This window comes from Carcharhinus amblyrhynchos, chromosome 32 (assembly GCF_965287045.1).
Source record: "Carcharhinus amblyrhynchos chromosome 32, sCarAmb.v2.hapA, whole genome shotgun sequence".
In the NCBI taxonomy this organism is placed as follows: Eukaryota; Metazoa; Chordata; class Chondrichthyes; order Carcharhiniformes; family Carcharhinidae; genus Carcharhinus; species Carcharhinus amblyrhynchos.
In genome coordinates this window covers 7,924,020-7,934,489 of record NC_137355.1, presented here as the reverse complement: position 1 = coordinate 7,934,489, position 10,470 = coordinate 7,924,020, and the positions used below count along the sequence as shown (strand labels likewise).

The 10,470-nt window shown below is 44.6% G+C and overlaps 1 protein-coding gene across 1 annotated transcript; it reads left to right on the top strand.

Annotated features, from left to right (window-relative positions):
- Nucleotides 1–567: 567 nt before the first annotated feature.
- Nucleotides 568–8,460, top strand: pclaf (PCNA clamp associated factor). Its single transcript, XM_080216154.1, has 4 exons — nucleotides 568–688; nucleotides 3,931–4,011; nucleotides 5,954–6,125; nucleotides 8,052–8,460. The coding sequence occupies exons 1-4, from the start codon at nucleotides 628–630 to the stop codon at nucleotides 8,107–8,109; spliced, it is 372 nt and encodes a 123-aa protein (XP_080072280.1). The 5' UTR covers nucleotides 568–627; the 3' UTR covers nucleotides 8,110–8,460.
- The last annotated feature ends 2,010 nt before the right edge of the window (nucleotides 8,461–10,470 follow it).

Here is a 10,470-nt window from a genome sequence, read left to right as displayed (position 1 = left end):
GGGAATTGATTGCATTTTGAAGATTTGCAAATTCAATCCTACACTTGAGCTTCATAAACATAGTTGCTGTAACCCTCTAATTACACTTGAGTAGAACCAAACCTACAATCACCACAAACCATGTTAGCAAACAAAGGTCAGAAGAAAGCAATGTCCCGCCAAATTCACGCCGCTCCTCATTAGCCCGCAGCGCTGTCAATCATGCCAGCACGCCAGCTGATTGGTGAACCCAGTTCGATCCGGTACTCCGTAGATTTACCGCAACTTCGACGAAAGTAAGTTTAATCGTTACCCGTTTCAAATGCTGGCGGATTTATTACATTCAATTTCTTTCAATAATCTTTTTTTTAGTCGCAATTGAGAGGACGACAAGCCTCTCTTGAGGTTGGAGGGCGGGCTCTCCGGTTTTTTGCTTTGTGTCCGACCATGCTATTGGTGCATCCCCGAGCGTAAATGAGACGAGCGCCGCGATTGGTCAGAGTGGCGGGCGGTCGGCCAATAAGGGAGCTGGCTGTGCGCGCGCGCCGGAGGGGATTGGCCGTTGGGGGAAAAAGGCGGCGCGGGAGCGGCGGCGCATTTAAAAAGCGGGAGGCGCGAGCACGGCCCGGTACAGCTTCCTCAGCCGACATGGTCCGCACTAAGGCCGACAGCCCGTCCGCCTCCTCCTCCACCGGCTCCTATCGCAAGGGTAAGGGAGGGGTGGGAAAGAAATCGCGCGGGATAGGACGAGGGGAGGGGAGCTTTACCGTCCACCTCGGTGTCCCGTGCCCTGTCAGTCGTGTTGTCGGGTCGGTGTACAGCTGAGCAGCCGCCATTGTTTCATCGCCTTCCTCTCTCCTTCCTTCCTTCCCCTCAGCGCGTTATTGCGGACCTATCGGCCGACAAGAATTGCCTTTTAAAGGGGATGTCTGCCGCGCAGTCTCCCGGGTTAAAGGGGATGTCCCTGGTTGGCCCTTTTGGCGGGAGGTGTGAGACTTTTGGCGCCAGGCTGAGCACCGGATGTTTCCTGGGTCCACGTCCACACCCACACGCACCCGTTCTCCCTCCCTCACCGGTTGTTCGTCTCCATCCAAGCGGTTTTAATCAATGGCCACCTTTTTTTCATATAACTTGAGTGACCTTCATGAAGTGATCTTAACCCCTCCCAGTGCTCCACCAGTATCTTATCAGCGATGCTGCACCGTATGGATGAGCAAGTCAGGCATAGTGGGGTCACAGATGCAGAAAGAAATCACAAATGATGGACAGCTTTAAAGATCTTTCGTGTCGTGTTAGCAATGCAAAGCTCTGGTATTCCAGGTGTGGTCTAGCTAGTTCGCAGTAAAAATTTTTAGACTTTCCTATTTTTATAGGCTGTTCCCTTTAAATTTAAACTTCTTAAGAACATAAGAAATAGGAGCAGGAGTAGGCTATCTAGCCCTTCGAGCCTGCCCCGTCATTCAATAAGATCGTGGCTGATCTGTCGTGTCTCAGTTCCACATCCCCGCCCTCTCCTCATAACCCTTATTCCCCTTGCCTATCGAAAACTTATCAACCCGTGTCTTAAATATATTTAGCGAGGCAGCCTCCACCACTTCAACGGGCAGAGAATTCCAGAGATAGATTATTAATGGCATGGTAGGCTTAATTAACACTGCAATGAAGTTACTGTGACAATCCCCTCGTTGCCATATTCTGTTTGGATACACTGAAGGGAGAATTTAGTATGGTCAGTGCTCTTCACTGACATATTTCTTGAATTGTGGGAGGAAAATTGAACACCTGAAGGATTCCCTTGCAGGCATGGGAAGAATGTGTAGACTGCACAGACAGTGACCTAAGCTGGGTCCCTGGTGCTGTGAACCCACTGCTACCCTGAGGGGGAAAAATGCTGGAAATAACTTAACAGGTTAGGCAGCTGGAGTTAGTAACTTGAGTTAAAGAATAATGGTTCTTGCAAATCTGAGGTGAACATACTCAAGTTTGGGAGGGAAACAAAATAACTGATTCTCTTTTGCATATGCTTTTGATTTTAACAAACTAAATATTGGAGAAATGGTGGGATGAGGGAGCTTTGTGGGAAGATGGCTGATGAAGTCTCCAGGAATGTGGGCTACTGAAATGGGCATCTGTGAAGGAACTATTTTCTCAAGGAGTGGTTTGGGTCTGGAATGCAGTGCCTGGAATTGTGGTTGTGTAAAGATTGCAAGGGCAAAAGCAAATCTAAGGATAAAACTTTCACAAGTGGTTGGGATCTGAAATGTGCTGTCTGGAGGCAGACTCAATTGACATTTCAGGACAAAATGCAGGGGTGTGAGGGAAAAGGTGAATGGGCCAAATGGCCTCCTGCTGTGCCATAATTCTGTGAAGCAGATTGTTTCTGGTTTTTTAGTAAAAGTTGGAATGTGTTTTGATTTGGGGGGCGGCGGGGGGGAAACGGTGAAGAAAGGTGAAAAATGAAGGTCTGGTACAGTGGAGGGCAGGGGAAATACAGGCAAGTGGTATCTTGAAGGGTTGTTGAGGCTACAATTTTATGGTTGTAATTAACTTTGGGATGTTGAAGTGACATATACATTTCAATTGTGAAATGGCTGAATATGCTATTCACAGGAATGTGCTATGCAATGATTTCATAACTCCATAAATATAGGAGTTAGATCATTTGGCCTATTGATCATGGCTGATATGTTTTTAACCCCATTTTTGTGCCTTTTCCCTGTAACCTTTGTTGTCTACACTCAACTGGCCTCTGCAGCCTTTCATGGCAGTGAATTCCACAATTTGCCACCCTCTTGCTGAAGAAATTCCACTATCTTGATTTCTAAAGGATTGTTCCTAAAGTCTGAGGCTGTCCTTGGATCCTCAACAGTTTCAGATCCAAGCAGCCTACTGTCAAATATTGCATGACATTGTAGTAGCAATGTTCTGTAGCATGTTCTTCGGGCATGGGCTTTTACTGGGAATAAAAAAGGCAAGGATGCAACTCACTGCAGGCAGATCAGTCTGTTCTTTCCTGTACTTGGCTCTCACCTGTTCCTCATCTTACACTCCCAGTGTAGGGCAACAACCAAATGTTGCATTTGAGTAGCAGTCATTGTGATACACTAGCTCCCTCTTGAGCCCCTGGCATGTAAATGGTTTGATTTATGATTGTCACATGTATTGGCACACAGTGAAAAGTATTGTTTCTTGCATGTTACACAAAGTATAGTCTTCATAGAGAAGAAAATGAGTGCAGAACATAATGTTACAGTCACAGCTAGGCTATAGACAAAGATTAACTTAATGCAAGGTACATCCATTCAAAAGTCTGACAGCAGCAGGGAAGAAGCTGGTGCAGTGGAGATACTATTGCTGCTTTTTCTCCTTCCCACTGCCCAAGGTCTGACATTCAGATCAGTCTGAAATATATCTGCCACTCTCTGCACTTGAATTTCCAAACCAGTATTTAGCTTTTGTATTGGAATATTATACTTCACAGCAAATGACTGAGGGTTTCAGCAGATGGGGCTGGCCAAGGATGGGCATGGCTAGGGAGCCTTGAGGACAGCAGTTCAGGTATCCACTCCTTGGGCAAATGCTGCATGATTTCCATCCCTGATTGTAATTTTGTATTTTGGCATTCATTCACTAGAGCAATTACTTTTGCATTGAATCCTGTTATAGTTATTTGGGTGTGGGGATTGGTGATCAGCCCTTTAATTTTAAGGTGTATTTAGCTTATTAATGTCTTTCTAACCTGGTGTGTAACATTACTGTGACAAATTATACTTCAACTGCACATTGGTAAAGAATCCCATGCTTTACAGAATTAAATTACAAAATATTAGTGGTCTTGATTTGGACGAAGCCAACATGAGTTGATGTGAAGGTCTTTACATTGGCTAACCAAGTACTTTGTTTCTGAGTCTGTCATTGTATCTAACATCCAGACAATTGTTTTCTTAACAGCTGTTGCTGCCAGAGCACCAAGGAAGGCACTTGGGTGTACAAGTACAGCCAACAGCTCTCTAACATCACCTGGGAAAAAGGGTATGTATTGACTTGAGCAAAATATCCCAGATACATGAAACTACTGACTTTTATTGTGGTATAAAAATTAAGGCAAGTCAAAGCAAAGGCAAATGGAAGCTATGGTTCTTGGGTGTGTACAAATGCATGGAATTCATTTTAGTTTTAACAACTGGTAATCTACAATTATATTCAAGAATAGATGTAAGCATTAGTTCCCACTTCATTTTCTTGATGTAAGTGCAATCAAATCCCTCAGATCTGATTCAAATACTTGGCCCTCTTGTCATAAAGGCTGATATATAATTGAATGTAGCGTTGGGTTTTCAGTTTCTATTTGTGTAATAAACTCATTTGCAACACAATCAACAAATGCTTCTTAGTTTGTGGGCTGCTCATCTTAAAGCAATTGTACACACTTGACTCCTTGAGTCTTCAGTGATAAAGATGAAAATTCTGGCTCCCTTCAATTTGTGAAGATTAATTGAGGACATGGACTGGCAAGACTCAAGTGGAAGAGGGGCAGATTAAAATTTGAGCCTTAGCTCATGGGTTTAACAGCTCCAAAGGCAATGCTTTAATGAATATTATAGATGAAAAGATTTGACAATACTTGACATTGGTCATATCAAATGCTACAGTACAGTATTTTCTATAAACTCTAAGAACATAAGAAATAGGAGCAGGAGTAGGCCATCTAGCCCTTTGAGCCTGCCCCGCCATTCAATAAGATCATGGCTGATCTGTCGTGGCTCAGTTCCACATTCCCACCCTCTCCCCATAACCCTTAATCCCCTCTCATCAAAAACCCATCAACCCGCGTCTTAAAAATATTTAGCAAGGCAGCCTCCACCACTTCAACGGGCAGAGAATTCCAGAGATTCACCACCACCACCACCCCCCCTCCCCTTATCTTGAGGCTGTGCCCCCTAGTCCTACTGTCCTTTCTGAGCAGGAAGAGTCTCTCCACCTCTATCCTATCCATCCCATTCATCATCTTATGTCTCAATGAGATCTCCCCTCATTCTTCTAAACTCTAACGAGTACAAGCCTAGTTTATTCAGCCTCTCCTCATAGCTCAACCCCCTCAACTCTGGCATCAGCCTAGTAAACCTCCTCTGCACTCCCTCCAAGGCCAAGATATCCTTGCATAAGTACGGCACCCAAAACTGCACACAGTACTCCAGCTGCGGCCTCACCAATGCCCTATACAGCCGCAGCAAGACCTCCCTACTTTTATATTCAATCCCCCTCACTATGAAGGCCAGCATCCCATTTGCCTTCCTGACCACCTGCTGCACCTGCAAGCTGGGTTTTTGCGACTCAGGCACAAGGACCCCAAGGTCACTCTGCACCGTCTCCTGCTGCATTTTTTTGCCACGTAAGTCATAATCCTTCCTACCATTATTCCTACCAAAGTGTACCACCTCGCACTTGCCAACATTAAATTCCATTTGCCAGTTCCTGGCCCATTCGCCCAGCCTATCTAATCCTTCTGCAGACTCTCCACACCCTCCGCACAATTTGCCATTCCACCAATCTTGGTGTCATCAGCAAATTTCGACACCCTACACTCGGTCCCCTCCTCCAGATCATCTATATAAATGGTAAATAGCTGAGGCCCCAGCACCGACCCCTGGGGCACTCCACTAGTCACCAACCGCCAATCTGAAAAGCACCCGTTGACCCCCACTCTTTGCCTCCTATTTGACAACCAATCCTCTATCCATGCTAACACCCTACCCCCAACTCCATGTCCCCTGACCTTCTGCAATAACCTCTTGAGGTACCTTGTCGAATGCCTTCTGAAAATCAAGACCACATCCGCCAGATCTCCTCTATCCACTGCCCTAGACACATCCTCATAGAACTCCAGTAAATTTGTCAGACACAACTTCCCCTTAATGAAACCGTGCTGCGTCTGCTCTATCAAGCAATTAGAACATTGTTTTGTGCTTAATAGAAGGAAAATATGCTGGTGGGAACCCTGTGTGTCCAAGGCCTACCCCAAAGTGGCAGAAAGGAATTGGTGAATTTTTTGGTGGACCATCCAAACGGCCTGAGAAGGAAAATACTGTACCCTCGGATGATGAAGCCAGTAGCAGCAAGGCCGGAACAAGCACAGCTCCAAGAAGGTAAGTTATAACATTCCCCCTTTTGAAAAAGGCACTGTATGGCTTTGTGGTATGGTTCCTTGCATGTAGGATTGGCTGAGAATTATCACTTGGGACATGTACTCAGGCTCCCCAGGGGAAATCTTATCCAGAATCTCAAATCTCCAGCTGAGGGGCATTGGATAGCAACTTCACCCAAATCAAGACAAGCTGTGACTTGTTGCCCTGTCTGATTCTAAATGCTGCAATCAGTAAGACTTCCTGTCACCTGAGCAGATATCAGCAACTCAGCATGAATTTAAGATCTTCACTAGTTCTCTGCTGGGTGGCACAGTGGGTTAGTATTACTGTTTTGCAGCACCAGGGACCCAGGTTCAATTCTGGCTTCAGGTCACTGTGTGGAATTTGCATGTTCTCTCTGTGTCTACAAGTTTCCTCCTGGGTGCTCCCATTTCCTCAGTCCAAAGATGTGTGGGTTAGTTTGATTGGCCATGCTAAATCTGATACCAGAGGCAAATAACAGGGTAATTATGTGGGATTACAAAAATAGTGCCTGTGTGAGATTGTTTGGTGCAGACTTGGGCTGAATGCCCTCCTGCACTGCATGAATTCTAACTTGGTGGTGGAGTTTGCTATTTTGGGCATAACATTACAACTTGGGGTAAAATTTATTGTCTTTGAGGGATAATGACTTAAATATTTGAGTTTTATATTGATTACACTATCCTTGGCCAACTGTTCTGACATGTACACTAACATCAAACAAATGATTACCACTATTCAGATCTGATTCTTGGCAAAACTGCAATGTTTGTGCTTCCAAAAGCTGGATAACAATGTTGCTAATGTCAAATGAATCACTAAACCTGATTTTTTTTTTGTTTTTAATTTCAATTCAATCAAATCCAATTCAAAGTCTCAAGTTGAGACATTGCTGATCCAGGCTGATTGGAGTAGGCATAGCTCCTCCAAGGCTTGATCTCACTTGCATCTTGTCCAAAAGGCTGAGATGCTGCTTTTAAAAATTGCTTCAAATGAAGCTGAAATGTAACCTAATGACTTCAACCAAGCACAGCACGTTAATACTACACTTGATCTTAGCCAAAAGACCAAAAAGTGAGTGACATCATTCTTGTGACCTTGTTCTATGGAAGGTCATTTGTGGTCTCCTGGTCTGTTGGCAGTACTATTTGGGGTCAGGGACTTCAAAGAAATAGCCCTTCCTAAAAACTTGATTTGTGACCGGAGATTGGTTGTCTGTGAATGGAGACAATCTTGTTGGCCTACAATAAGATATGAAAGCATCTTTGGCTGCTGAGCTTGGTGTCTACTTTCAAACAAGCCATTGAGACTCTCACCATCAGCAGAATATCTAATACATTAGTATATATCATTGTATTATTGGTGTTGAACTTGATTGCAAGATGACAATTCAATGATTCTTGTATGCATAATGCTTTGATACAAATTATTTTATTACTATGCTAGTTGCTACAGTTGAGAAGCATGGGTGGACCAGACATAGTACCATTTGCTCAGGAGAAGACTCTGCAGTGAATGGCTTGCTGCTGTCCCCTGTAACCCTCTTTGCCTCAAGCTTGTACCATGAAGTATTCAGCTGTATAGTAAAGCAATATTTCACCTGTACACCAGGGCATTGCTGCATGTTTCCACTGAATTCATTATCTGACCCCACCCACTCCCCAGCAGCAATGATGAGCACCCACTGTCAGGGTTGCCATTTTCTTTCTGGTTCAGACACCTTTTAGCGTGAGTTCTGAGATCTGCAAGGGTTGCAGTGATTCTCAGGGGGCCCAATCATTAAACCCTTCAATAAGGATAACAACTGGTAAGCCAGGATTCAACATTGCCTGTTTACAAATGTATTTTAGGGGAATTTTCAAAATTGTTGCAATAACTTTCTAATTGTCCATTTATTCCATATAGGGCACATGTTCTGCCTGAGGACTCATCAGAAGAAGCTGCTTCAGAGGAGGAGAATTGAACACATGATACTTGAATTGATCCTCGGTGTATATTTGTATATATGTCTATTGCTATGTAGTATGGATTTATTTTAGTTTTCTTGTACAGAAATTTAATACTGATTAAAAGCCATAATCATGGGACTGAACTTATTAGCTAGAACTTTTGGTCCAGGCCCAGTGAGACCTTTAGCTAAATAAGATTTGGTACCTAGTTTGCATTTTGAATCTCATTCTTTTTGTTCTCTATTCCTGCTGTTGGGTGGGGATGGTGAGAGGAGAAACTTTCATGGAAACATGGTATGTAGTGTTTTGCTGGTTGCTTTGTAGCTTTGCAATGTTGGTCAATCTTTTATAATAAATTTTAAACATTGTGCAGCACCCACAGTTTGTTTTCTTAGCTTGGAAAAATCTAGAAATCAACTACACAATATAATGGTGTGGATCCATGGGTTATAACATCAACCAGCTCATTGAACACATTGAAAAGGATCACTAAAATATTAGTGACCTCAATTGAATATTGGTTGCTGAAATCTTTCAAAGATGAATGTGATAAAATGAGATCAATTGAGCTGCTCTGCTTCATGATCAATACATGATTACAATTATTTAGCTATGCGTCACAAGATAGTGCTTGGGCTTCTGAACTCTAAGCTGGCCATTTGGGTATCCTCTTTGGAGCATGCTGACCCATGTTGGACACAGTGGGCTCAAGGAGGCATTCTTGGAATGCTGCCGGGATAGTTTCCTTGAACAGTGTGTTGGAGCCGATGAGGGAGCGAGCTATCTTGGATCTGGTGTTATGTAATGAGGTGGGTAGAATTAGGGACCTTGTGGTGAAGGATCCTCTTGGGGAGAGTGATCATTGTATGGTGGAGTTTCTGGTGCAGATGGAGGAGAAAGTGGGTTCCCGGACACACATCCTTTGTTTGAACAGAGGGGAGTATGGTAGGATGAGGAGAATTGGCGAATGTTGACTGGGGGAGCGCGTTGGAAGGTAGGTCTGCTGAGGAGCAGTGGAGGATCTTTAAGGAGATCTTTCTTGGTGCTCAGCAGAAATTTAAAAAGGACAGTAGGGGGAGAGGTAATAAGCTGTGGATAACGAAGGAGGTGAAGGAAAGTGTTAAATTAAAAGTGGAGACTGGAGGGACTGATTGTGGACAAGTCCCCAGGACCGGATGGAATGCATCCGAGGGTTCTGAAAGAAATGGCAGAGGTGACAGTGGATGCTTTGGTGGTTATTTTCCAAACAGCGCTGGATTCCAGGGACGTGCCGGAAGATTGGAAAACGGCTAATGTTACGCCATTGTTTAAGAAGGGTGGCAGGCAAAAGGCAGGGAATTGTAGGCCGGTTAGTTTAACGTCTGTTGTAGGCAAAATGTTAGAATCCGTCATCAAGGAGGAAATAGCAAGGCATCTTGAGGGGAATTGCTTGACAGAGCAGACGCAGCACGGTTTCGTTAAGGGGAAGTTGTGCCTGACAAATTTACTGGAGTTCTATGAGGATGTGTCTAGGGCGGTGGATAGAGGAGAGCCAGTGGATGTAGTCTTGATTTTCAGAAGGTGTTTGACAAGGTACCTCAAGAGATTATTGCAGAAGGTAAGGGGGCATGGAGTTGAGGGTAGGGTGTTAGCGTGGATAGAGGCTTGGTTGTCAAATAGGAGGCAGAGAGTGGGAGTTAATGGGTGCTATTCAGATTGGTGGTTGGTGACTAGTGGAGTGCCCCAGGGGTCAGCGCTGGGGCCTCAGCTATTTACCATTTATATAGATGATCTGGAGGAGGGAACCGAGTGTAGGGTGTCAAAATTTGCTGATGACACCAAGATTGGTGGAATGGCAAATTGCATGGAGGGTGTGGAGAGTCTGCAGAAGGATCTAGATAGGCTGGGCGAATGGGCCAGCAACTGGCAAATGGAATTTAATGTTGGCAAGTGTGAGGTGGTCCACTTTGGTAGGAAGGACTATTACTTACGTGATGAAAACTGCAGCAGGCAACGGTGCAGAGGGACCTCGGGGTCCTTGTGCATGAATCACAAAAACCCAGCCTGCAGGTGGTCAGAAAGGCTAAGGGGATGCTGGCCTTCATAGCGAGGGGGATTGAACATAAAAGTAGGGAGGTCTTGCTGTGGCTGTATAGGGCATTGGTGAGGCTGTAGCTGGAGTACCGTGCAGTTTTGGTCGCCGCACTTATGCAAGGATATTTTGACCTTGGAGGGAGTGCAGAGGAGGTTTACTAGGCTGATGCTGGAGTTGAGGGGGGTTGATCCATGAGGAGAGGCTGAATAAACTAGGCTTGTACTCGTTAGAGTTTAGAAGAATGAGGGGAGATCTCATTGAGACGTATAAGATGATGAATGGGATGGATAGGATAGAGGTG

Coding starts and splice junctions, on each gene's coding strand:
- pclaf (XM_080216154.1), top strand. CDS start 628: ATGGTCCGCACTAAGGCCGACAGCCCGTCCGCCTCCTCCTCCACCGGC. Junction 4,012..5,953: donor AACATCACCTGGGAAAAAGG/GTATGTATTGAC, acceptor TGTGCTTAATAG/AAGGAAAATATGCTGGTGGG. Junction 6,126..8,051: donor ACAAGCACAGCTCCAAGAAG/GTAAGTTATAAC, acceptor TATTCCATATAG/GGCACATGTTCTGCCTGAGG.